The 12501-nt window shown below is 37.9% G+C and overlaps 1 protein-coding gene across 1 annotated transcript in view; it reads right to left on the reverse strand.

Moving 5' to 3' along the window:
- Positions 1-3840: 3840 nt before the first annotated feature.
- Positions 3841-12501, reverse strand: part of LOC111156629 (FRAS1 related extracellular matrix 1) — a 146792-nt gene continuing 138131 nt past the window's right edge. Inside the window, exons 35-36 of the mRNA XM_022517628.1 lie at positions 6653-6738; positions 3841-4404 (exon numbers count right to left, since the gene is read on the reverse strand). Coding sequence (XP_022373336.1) covers positions 4205-4404; positions 6653-6738 — 286 coding nt within the window. The 3' untranslated portion in view covers positions 3841-4204. The remainder of the gene's footprint in view (positions 4405-6652; positions 6739-12501) is intronic.

Raw genomic sequence — 12501 nt, forward strand, 5'->3', positions numbered from 1 at the left:
TTTTATCATACTCTTCAGTCAAAGATATTTTACTGGAATATAAGCAGAGTGGTAAGAGTGCTCAGAGTGGTAAGAATGAGAATACGTAGAATAATCTGAAGAGAGTCAGCCTGTGATTTGGAGGTCTCTGGTTCTAGTGCTAATCTCTTCCCCCTTTACCTTCTGAAGACTTCAACGTCCTCTTCTTTACAATAAGGATATCAGGTGAGATGATATCATTGTTCTTTTTTTTTTTTAAATTCCTGATGCTCCAGAGATCTGAGAGATGCAGAGACACCTACTGCTTGTTTTGTTGCAAAAATCAGAAAACTGGATTGGAAAATTTAAGTTCCTCGCCTGATCTGGAGACAGGAAATTTGGGAGAGTTGCTATCCATAACACCTTGACCTGATCGTAAACACAGGAAGTAATGCCAGTTTCCTAATCAGGAGAGAAATATAACAAAAGAAAGCGTGAGCTCTTTGTATGGGGTGTGTTTCCCTTCCATTCTGAAAAGGGATAATGTACTTAGCCCTTGTGACTTCCACTGTGACTTCCGCTCTGATAAAAAAGTTTGATGCTTAAGAAAAAGACTATTAGAAATTTACATGTATAAACTATGCTTTTCTACTTTTACTTTCCTATCCCGTTCACAGTAATATCTCCAGTATTTAGAATAGGTGAGGGGCTGGCATTCAATATTCCAATAATATTCGTGGAATAAATGGTAGATGGATGGATGGCTGGGTGGCTGGGTAGATGGATGGAAGCTGTGGAACTAAAGGTTGATTTAAACAACAAGGATAAAAAAGACATGTTCCTTCTTACAATAGCTAGAATAAATATAATATAAATATAAACTGTGAAAAACTCAAGCAACAGTAGTTCAGAAGTAGAAATAGGTTTATTTTATTAATTTTGATACAATGCTAGAGACAGTACATTTCATAGGCTGCTTTGTTGCAAAAATTAATCAGCACCAGCTCCTGGTTTGAACTATACAAACCATAGTATTAATGAAAATTATGTGCATGTTCTTTTTGGCTGTAGTAAAAATGAACAAAAACAGAAACGTAAAAAAAATGTCACCTGGGGGCGCCTGGGTGGCTCAGTGGGTTAAAGTCTCTGCCTTCGGCTCAGGTCATGATCCCAGGGTCCTGGGATCGAACACCGCATCAGGCTCTCTGCTCAGCGGGAAGCCTGCTTCTCTTCCTCTCTCTCTCTGCCTGCCTCTCTGCCTACTTGTGATCTCTCTCTCTCTGTCAAATAAATAAATAAAATTTTTAAAGAAAAAAATGTCACCTGGTTCGTTTTTACCACTCCTTGGAAAGAGATGAAATAATTATCATATGTTTTTAAGTTTACATTCAGCAAAATATATGCTATATACATATGTATGTTTTAGTTAAAAAGCAAAAATAGCAGGATTCTGAAAAGCTGCATGCTACTTAGCTGGGTTGATGCCCTTGGATGGAGGGGGCTTTTCCTGAACTGGTATTCAAACCTGGGGAGAAGAGCCGGGTGACATTTAAGTCCCTCTTTCTGATGCTCTCCTTCTTAGCTACCACCAGTCCCATCTCTCCCTGCTCAACCCTTCTTTCCTCTCTCCCCTCTACTCTCATATAATCATCCATTCCTTATTCTTCCATTAATCCATTTCCTTCCTTCCTGCTCCCACCAGAACTTGACAAGTGACAGTGACCAATCTAGGTGTCAAGAACCATGACCATCATTTACTTTTTTTAAAAAGATTTTATTTTTAAGTAATCTCTATACCCACCGTGGTTCTTGAACTCACAATCCTTGAGATCAAGAGTCGCACACTCCACTGACTGAGCCAACCAGGTGCCCCCGTCTCTCTTTTTTTTTTTTAGATAACAATCATTTACTTTTTTATTTTCCCCTGAGTCAAAGTTCAATCATGAGGAAGAAATAAAGGTCATGATAAATATTGCCCAACACCCCAACTTGCCAGAATTTTTGTTTGTATCCTCATTCAATTACTTGCGTTTTACAAACTGATCAATGCTTTCATGATCAGGAACATTCAAAAATATTATCCTAGTATTCCTAGTTGCTACAAAAATCCTAAAACATTCTCTCTTTATACTAGCATTTGCAATTACACTTAAACATTATTGTCATTGCAGATAAGTACAATAAAATCTACCGTGCTGATCAGTTTCTCCATAACAGCCCTGGTTCTGGATTCCCAGTTTTAAATAGTTACTATAGCTCTGTGGTTCTAGAAGGGAGTGGCCTCTGAACTCTTCATTTCTTGAGCTTTTACTTTCCCTCTTAGGATATCATTCTTCAGGTAAACAACTCTTTGCTACATTACCTGGCATCTAGCCTTTCCAAATGGCAGAGGCCAGTGCATCAGAGAGGACTGGAGCTGGTATGGAGGGTGGGTTTTGCATCTTTTGGTTAAATATCAGAGAGTGTCTGTGTTGCACAAGAGACCTGTATGTTGTAATCAGTTCAGAGCCTATGTGGGATACCTAAAGTGAGGAGCCTCACGAGGCCACCATGCTTTTAAATTTAAGTGAGAGGTAGAAATGCCAAAACGTGATCCCCACTTCTCTTTGTAAATATTTCTAGTACCAAAAATCTTGATAAATGAGCAGAAATAAAACAAGCTTGACATGTTTTATATCCAGAAACTGGACTGAATTTCTTCCATTTATTTTCGTTTTACCAAATGTGTTAGTCTAATAAAACCTGCTCCAAAGCTTTAGTCTACTTGGTAACCCCATCTTGACTCTGAAATTACTCTTAACTACTCATAGAGCAAGTTAGTTACATTTGGTACAACCGCATTTTTTGGTGATTAAGAAAAGAGGAAAATTTTGAGCACGTTTCAGAAATAAATTTCTAATTTCCTGTAATTAAAACTTGATTTCAGAAGGGAGTTCCTGTAAGGCTGCAACACACTTCACTGTACAAAAAGGTTTCATTCAGCTGATATTATAAATTCATAAGGGACTTTATGTTACCGAATTGGGTTAGCATGCCATTTCTAGAAATAGTAGAGATGTAAGGGCTCAAAGTTATATCAAAATCCATTCTGAGAATATGGGTTTTCAAGTGCTGTTTTCAGTACTATCTTTCTTTGTTCATCAGCATTGTTCACTGGGACACTTCTGAGGAAGCAGTGTTTTTCTTCCATGTGTTAAACATCACTCGCATAAACTCTATTCCAAATGTCCTTGAGAAATGTTAGTTCTTACCATATACCCAAATGAAAAGAGAAGTTCACATTACTTCCAATTTCTCATGAATCTGTGAGGCCGGGGGAAACATCATGATTAGCTCTGGGAAGGTACGAGGCCAACATTTTTATTGGAAAAAGAGCTCTGTCTCATGAGTAGGGATGGGTAGACCCTGACGTGAATTAGTCTCTGAATTCTTACCTGAACTAGAGCTTTGCAAATGAGCTTCCATATACAAGATTCTCCCATCTAAAGTCTTCCTTTTCCATCACAGAGAATTCTCTCTCTTTTTTTTTTTTTTTAAGATTTTAATTATTTGAGAGACAGTGAGAGAGAGCATGAGAGGGGAGAAGGTCAGAGGGAGAAGCAGACTCCCTACAGAGCTCAGAGCCCAATGAGGGACTCGATTCTGGGACTCTGGGTTCATGACCTGAGCCAAAGGCAGCTTCCCACCCAACTGAGCCACCCAGGTGCCCAAGAATTCTCCTTTTTTTATCCACGAGCCTCTCATCTTAGGTTTCAAATTCCAAAGGGACAAAGCGACCCTTTGCTGTTCAACTATGATTTAATGAGCTGGTAAAGTTAGCTTTCCTCAGACTGGAGTGGTACAAGCCTCTGCCAGGACAGATTTCAGAACGGGACAAAAAACTGAGGTCTTGGGACAAAAAAAATCCAAGGACCATGAGCTTGGTGAGGACTTAGATATGGAGTGGGGACAGGGTGGGAATATTCTGGAATAAGTAAATCTTGTACCATATAATACTTTAGGTATTTATTTTGAAAGGTACTGAGATACAAGAATTGTATCTCTTCCTGAAAGAAATGCTCATTGATCAATCCTCCTGGAACAATTCTTCAATGTTCCTTTTTTTACTAGATCACTCATATACTATGATAAAAAAAAAATGTACTAAGTCAGTCATGACACCTTGTTTTGTATTGAACCATATGCACAAATTCTGTAAATAAATAGGTGAGAAATCCCGAGTGGGCACCTGTAAGATCAGCCACATTTAGATTTTCCTGGAGCACACGTAATTGTGAGGTTTGCCCTTCCTACAGTCTTGCGTTTGCCATTTCCCTTGTCTTTGCGCCAAAACACAGTTCTTGCCGGGCTTCATACGTTGAGGGGGTCCTTTCCTCCAGTTGGTGAAGGTGACAGCTTCCCCACCAATCCACTCCCAGTGGCCAGCACGCACTTGGTCATTCAAACCTAATGTGAACCAAAAAATGGGCCAATATTACATTTATGCTTGAATATCCTATCAGTCTATTGTTTTAAGTTCAGTAATCATATACAAACACAGGCCTACGTTCTAAAACACAGAATAGGGCCTGGGAATCCTAAAACACAGGTAAGAACATACAGCTTTGAGCGATGCCTGGGTGGCTTAGTCGTTTGGGTGCCTGCCTTCAGCTCAGGTCATGATCCCAGAGTCCTGCTCAGTGGGGAGCTTGCTTCTCCCTCTCCCTCTGCTGTTCCTCCCCACTCATTCTCTCTCTCTCAAATAAATAAAATCTTTTAAAAAATTAAAATTTAAAAATTAAAAAAAAAACAACATATGGCTTTGGAATCAGACAGATCCACATCCAAATCCTGGATCCCCCACTTACTAGTTGAGCATCTTTGGGCAGGTTACTTAACCACTCTAAATTTTAGCTTCCTCATCCAAGAAATGGCAATAAACATAGTACATCAGGGGCTGTTTTAAGTATTAAATAAGATAATGCATGTCAAGTTCCTGACATACATACATGTTTGGTAAACAGTAATTATTACTCACATCACTCTACAGACAGAACTCCTATCCCGGGGAAACAGGTATACTCTTGTCTACTGTTGTTCTTTCTCACTATGTAAATGTCTCGGTTTTCATATTTGAAAGTAGCTTAACTAGGTGTTATTTTTAGTCTGGAATGTTGTTTTTTTCCGTCTGCTGTAATTCCAACAAAAAGCAGCTTTTCTCCACTTGCCTCTCTACTCTCACTAGCTACTCTACAAATTGTACTTCAGTGTTGCAAAGCTGTTGTAATTTTTCTTAAAGAAACATTCCTCCTCCTCACCTTCCTTCATTGCAGAAACAAAGAGAATACAATGAGAAAAGAGTCCCCTGTAAGAGCATGGTCTGACACCTCCCAACCAAGTTTAACCATGAAAACAGTCTTAGTTGTGTAGCAAATAACCTTCTCCCATGATTCTCCCTCAGTAATTTTGGGGTAGAATAAAATGAACTACTGTCTCCTTCTGGATTTTTTCCTTGTGTTAGTGATCAGGAGGAGATGTTATGCCTAATCATTCTGTGGGAATAGAGCCTTGAAATCAGTCATTACCGAAGCAGAGAAAACCACTCCTCCAGCTTTATCTTAATACTCTCAGAAAATTTCAGAATTTAGAGATGTACTAAGTATGACAGAGATTTTGAGAAGCCAAGACTGGGTTTACTATTGTTCCCTGAAATCCAATACCTTCTAGGACAGATGGTGAAAAGTCTGACTTGGATGTGCCCCCAGAATTCTACTCCTAAAAATAGAATCTGAGAGATCTGTATTGTTGTTAAAATTGAAGAAGATACTAAAACTTCAGAAAGCAAGGGATAAAATTAAGATCCACCAATAACTGTCAATAGGGATAAACATTTCTAGTTCTTTGGCATCCGTTTTTATATATGTATAAGTCATGGGCATAGATGTGTATATATATCATATGCATATATGCATAAAATATCTAAATATATTCTAAATTATTTTATGCTTCATATGGCTCTGGGCTCTGCTTTTTTACTTAGCATCCTATCACAAATATATCATATCTTTAATATATAACATGCTCCAACATATATGTCCTAGATGAAACAATAAACATAAAGCACTTTGTCATGTCTTTAATATTCAATGCCTTACAAAACATTAAATATTAAATAGTCCTTCATATGGCTATACCATAATTTATTTAACTATCCCCTATTTATAGCTATTTCTAATTTTTTACTTTTAGATATAGCATTTGTTGAATTCTTTTACCTATAAATCAAACCACATTGTTTATTTCTTTGAGACAGATGTCTACCAATCACAGTAGTATATAATTAAGATGAGGTTTTTAAATTTTTTAAAAAGATGTTATTTATTTATTAGAGAGAGAGAGAGAGAGAGAACGAGCAAGGGAGGAGCAGAGGGAGAAGCAGACTCCCCACTGAGCAGGGAGCCCAATGTGGGACTCGATCCCAGGACCCTGGGGTCATGACCTGAGCCAAAGGCAGACCCTTAACCAACTGAGCCACCCAGGCGCCCCGAGATGAGTTTTGAAAGACAGACCCTCCACCCCTCCAATAAAGAAAAAAATAGATTGTCCAACCATCTAACACCTGATTGTTACTATAAGCCACAATTATTTGGCCCATGGGAGGGCGATGCCCTCTTGAGGTTCTCGCCTCCCTCCTTAGTACAGCACAAACACTTACCTATCCAAAAGGGCTTTCTTCCACTGATGTCCCAGAGCCATTGCATGTGCTGTCTGGAGAGAACAGTCACAAGGCTGCCCATGTGACTACAAGGAAACAAACAAAAAGGGCAGCATCAGTGACAAGTAGCCCAACTTTCCTGTTGATATGAAATTCATAACAGAAATCAAACCGGTTTAAAATAGAAAAAAAAAAAAATATATATATATATATATAGAAAGGACTTTCCAGGATTTGAATACTCTATTTTTTTTACTTTAATGACTATCTGTAAGATGGGATTGGTGACATCAAAGAAAGTAAGATTTGGGGCGCCTGGGTGGCTCAGTGGGTTAAGCCGCTGCCTTCGGCTCGGGTCATGATCTCAGGGTCCTGGGATCGAGCCCCGCATCGGGCTCTCTGCTCAGCAGGGAGCCTGTTTCCTCCTCTCTCTCTGCCTGCCTCTCTGCCTGCTTGTGATCTCTCTCTGTCAAATAAATAAATAAAATCTTAAAAAAAAAAAAAAGTAACTATTTAAAAAAAAAAAAGAAAGTAAGATTTTTTTTAATACTATGAGATTTATTTTTTTTATTTTTTATTTTATTACTATCTGAGATTAAAACACAAATTCAATAGGTTATAAACATCTGTTTTAGAAAAATCAACAACTACTCAGTTATAAAAATTAATGTCAAAATATTACTCCTTTCACGGGGCGTCTATCTCTAAATGGGCACAATTTTGACAAATATTCAGTTAACTTGATCAGTAAGGTAACCCAAAGTATTCAAATAAAATTACTTGGGGTCTACATTTTATGCTTGGTGTATTTACTCAAATATCTCCGTAGTTGTGACCCTTTGCTCATACTCAATGAAATGAGCATGGTCTCACTGTCAAAACTTCATAAATAGTGTAGAAGTTAAAGCACGTGTTCCTGTAAACATCTATAAACATTCCCCCTCCCCAAATAGAATTGCTTTTATGTTTAAGGGGTATAGCATATTGACATGACTTACCTATATTGTGAAATGATTACCACAATATGTTTAGTTAGCATCCATCATTTCATTTAAATACACACACACACACACACACACACACACACACATATATATATATATATATATTTTTTTTTTTTTAAAGAAAAACAGTTGTTTTCCTTGTGATGACAACTCTTGGGATGTACTCTCTCAAGAACTTCCAAGCATTCCTTAGAGCAGTGCTAACTATATTCATCATGCTGGACGTTACTTCCCAGGACTTAATTATCTCATAACCGAAAGTTTGTACCTTTGACCACTTTCATCCAATTACCCCACCCCATATCTTCTCCTTTTTTTTTTTTTTTTTTTTTTTTCTATAAAAAGTTTCAAACAAGAGACAAAGTCACCATGATTTTGCCTGGTTAATATCCACTGATATTTTATTCATTTTGCCGATGTCTTTCCAAACTTCCGGTTCATTTCTCTGTTTTTCCAGATCACATATGGTGAGCATAATTTATCCATTTCTTAATGATTTTTTTCCCACTCAAACCAGTACTTTATTGTTCTGTCCTGCAGTGGTGACTTGTAGGACTTCTGAGACACGTAAGTCTCTTTACCCTTTCTCTGAATGTCCTCGGGCTGCTGGATTTGGGTTTTGTGACTTGGCTCTTACCTCATTGTTTACTGTCATCTCCTATCTGGCAGTGACAGCAGATCTTCGGGTGAAGAGCACAACTTCTTCCCTTCCTCTCACATCCAATATGGTAATTCTAACGGGCTGAGGGTTTAGATCTCAAAATGCCAAAGGTGTGTAATATGCAGATCAAGGGAAGGTTCGAGGGGCTGCCCCAGTCAATATGGAGCACGAACAGAGCATAGGAGATCTGAGTTCTCGTCCTGCTCTGCCCCTAATGCCTTTACAGCTGTAACTGCAACCTTCATCATTAGGCGGTAACAGGGCTTATTCAAGGATATTTAACATCTCCTGCTTTAAGATTCTTGAAACTACTGCACAAACAGACTTTGTAAAATCCATTTGTGCTGGTCAAGCACAAGTTTGAGTTCTTCTTTGTCGCTGCAAGAAGCAAAAATCCCCAAAGAGCAAGATGGGAAGATAGCTGTGTTTAGGACAGGTAATACATTACACCATAGTTATTTATAAAAGAAACATTTAGGTACTGGTATGTTGATTACTTTACAAAAATGTTCCTTTTCCTTCATGCCCATATACATACAAAATAGTGTGAACATTTTCTGTATAGATGTGTATAGAGAGAGATATAAAAATAAAATATAGAAACACGTAAATAAAATTCTTTGGACAGCTCTGAAATTTGAAGGCATTCAAAGTGTAGTAATAAAAACAGAAACTTTCATTTTTCTAGTTAAAGAAATAAACATCTACTTCTTTGAAATGTTCTGATTAAGTATAGATGTATTTCAGGGTAACTCTTTAAGGCCAGGCCAGCAGGGGTTCCAGACACTGCTTTGGGAAAACAAAATGGTTTTATAGATAATGATTTATAATAATAGAATTACCAAATGTACAATGACTGCCTAAGGAAATGAGCAGATGAGATTACAATATGTAAATTCAAGAAATACCTAATCTAGGAGTCTAGCTCCTCTGGGTTGGAAAAATAATAAAACACCAGTGGAGAGGAAAGGAGATTGGAGATAAAGATTGAGTTGAGTTAGCAATCTGATTAGGGACAAGGAGGAAAGCAAAATTTGCTGTTCTTGAAACATGGGTGTTGCAAATGACCCTCTGTAAAGGATCGTCAGGGAAGAGAACTCCAGGAAACACAGCCCGGAATTGAATAATATCCCTGATACCAAATCAAAAACATACTAATATTAATATTAATTCTAATTAGAAAATCTAAAGCCATCTCCTAAAATTAATTCATGAGAAGGTAAATACCCAAGTTGTGGAATGTTAAAACTATAAATTTTATATCATAGAAGGAATGGATAATTCCCAGAATACCTATTTTTCTTCCTTTGATATATGTTTTTTAATTAAGATTTTTATTTTAATTCCAGTATTGTCAACATACAGGGCTATCATAGATTCAGGTGTCTGATATAGTGAAGAATCCTGTTTTTAAGACAAAAAGGTGGAGAAGAAAACACAACGAACCTGAGAGGTAATGGGTCTGGGGAGGCAGGGAGGCCCATTGGGTAAATATAAACATTTAATGGTAGAGGAGGTCTTGGGGTTCAGAGAAAAATTATACTGAAGAGGTAACCCTGTTGTCCAAAAGTATTTCTTTAAGAAAGACCAAACAAAAGGGATATGGAGATCTTTTCTTTTTCCTTTCAGTTTGCTTTTAACTTACTGCTAGATACTTTTTGAAATGTCTATAACTAGTATTAACTGTTCTTGGGGTAATCATTCTCATCCTTTCAAAATACAATGTGTATTCATCTTTACCTCTCTTACACATCCTGGAATGCCATAGGAAATGGTATTTGAGAGATGTTTTAAGTTCTGGACCAATCTGGTAAACAGATAAAGTGTAATTTGAAAGAGTTTTTATTACTGACAGATACATAGTCTCTTTCTAAAATATGATGGAAAAACTCGAATTGTCCCTTAAAACTTTTTTTTTGTTCTGAAATTTTTCTCAGTTTTATATCTCAAAAGAACTCACAGTTCTAGAGCTTAAAATAATTCCCTGGAACTAGAGTTTACCAAAATAACTTCAAAGTAATATGAACAAATTACTTATAATACCATGTTTGATCTACTAGATTATGATATTTAATACCCTTGAATTAATATGGGAGATGGAAATTTTCCATCACTACTGTAATAGATTTTATAAAGGTTATTCTAACACAAAATATCCTTCTATTTGTACTATTTCTAAATACCATTTGTGTGTTCACATATGCAATCAACAAACACAGCGTGGAACTCACATTGTTTAGGTTTAGGTCCAGAGACATCAACTCAATGAGAGCTAAACGCTGCCATTGAAATTTAGGGACTTGCACATTTTTTTAAAGTTTCATTTATTTACTTTTAGAGAGGGAGAGAGAGAGAGAGAGCAGGGGGAAGGGCAGAGGGAGAAGGAGAATCTCAAGGAGACTCCCCACTGAGCAGGAGCCTGACGCAGGGCCTCATCTCATGACCCTGAGATCATGACCCTGAAATCACAACTTGAGCTGAAACCAAGAGTCTAACGCTCAACCCACTGAGCCACCCAGATGCCCCATTGACTTTCACCTTTTTTTTTTTTTTTATGATTTTACTTATTTATTTGACAGAGAGAGACACAGTGAGAGAGGGAACACAAACACAGGGAGTGGGAGAGGGGGAAGCAGCCTTCCTGCCGAGCAGGGAGCCTGATGTGGGAATTATAGATCAGGACCCTGAGATCATGACCAGAGCCCAAGGCAGAGGCTTAAGGACTGAGCCACCCAGGCACTTAAGAAGGTGACTTTCACCTTCTTAATAGAGCTTTGTGAGAAAGAGATGTGGGAAGGAATTGTCAGGGTTGTATGACACCTCACTGATGTAAAAATGCAGGGCTTAAAGACTTGCTGTACGGGCGCCTGGGTGGCTCAGTAGGTTAAGTGTCTGCCTTCGGTCCCTCAGGTCATGAACGTGGGGTCCTAGGATCAAGCCCTGCATGGGGCTCCCTGCTCAGTGGGGAGCCGGCTTCTCCCTCTCCCCCTGCTCATGCCCTCTCTTGCTTTCACTCTCTCTGTCTCAAATAAATTTAAAAAATCTTTAATGAAGACTTGCCATATGGGACAGTTGTATCTGGACGGAGACAGTGTCAATTTCTCTGAAGCTCTTTGATGAATGAAGAATGATTTAGTTACTGGGCTGTGGGGCCAATACGGGGGATAATACTTTGAGATGCAGTCTGGCCTAGACATTTCCAGTACAGTAAGTGCCCAAAGAAATATTTGTTGAATGAATGAATTTATAAACTGAGAATCTGATTGTATCTTAGGTTTGCTCTGAAAGATTACTTTGATTCCAACCGAAAAGAAACTTAGGGTCCATAATTCAATAAAAATTGCAGTGTATCTTTGCTATGAAAGATATAAAATACTCATACATAGTTTTGAAACCTACTTTAGATTAGTTCAACACAAAATTAAGATAGGTGTGCTTCTCAATTCACCTGAGATGAGATAGCCCCGGTCCTTTAGGAACTATTTTGGAAAGTCTAATAGAAATGAAGTCCGCAGCAAGTGATTTTGCTTCCCCAAATCTCTTGTTTTATCTGTAGAATGTAGATAATTATACATGCTTCCCTTACAGAAGTGATGGGAGGGTCAAATAAGCTAATACAGGTGAAGGAATTCTGTAAACTGTACTGTGTAATATAAAAGGAAGGCGTTATTGGCAAGAAGGCGTGTAGAACTAGGTCAGCCTACAGTAAAAGGGTCAGGGTGTAAACGTGCTTAAACCCAAGTCACAGACGAGATCTTAGGTCAAATGCAGGAGGAAGTAGCTAGACTTTTAAATTAATTCGAGCCTCAAGTTTATTACTGGGATGAGGGAATTGCATAATATTATTAGATTTATGAGAAAATTAATAGATGCATAACTAGTCTTTGTACTCTTTGTACTCACCATTAAAACCCAGCTGCAATTAGGTGGAGCAATAAAATAAAATATATATTGGGGTTAATGTAGGTTGGTCACCAGGAAGATGCCAGTATTACTACAAATTGCCATGATTTCAAAAGAAATTAATTTTGACACCAAAAAGCAAGAAGATTATAGTATCAGAGTAAAGGACAGTCCTTCTAAGAAAAGATACTCGGTGACCTGAGGCCAACAGTGATGAAGGGATGGAAAGATATCGCTCAGTACACATGGACTTCACTCTTCTCATAACAGGAAGAACCAGT

The sequence above is a fragment of the Enhydra lutris genome, unplaced genomic scaffold (genome assembly GCF_002288905.1).
Source record: "Enhydra lutris kenyoni isolate GAN:26980312 unplaced genomic scaffold, ASM228890v2 scaffoldscaffold47, whole genome shotgun sequence".
In the NCBI taxonomy this organism is placed as follows: domain Eukaryota; kingdom Metazoa; phylum Chordata; class Mammalia; order Carnivora; family Mustelidae; genus Enhydra; species Enhydra lutris.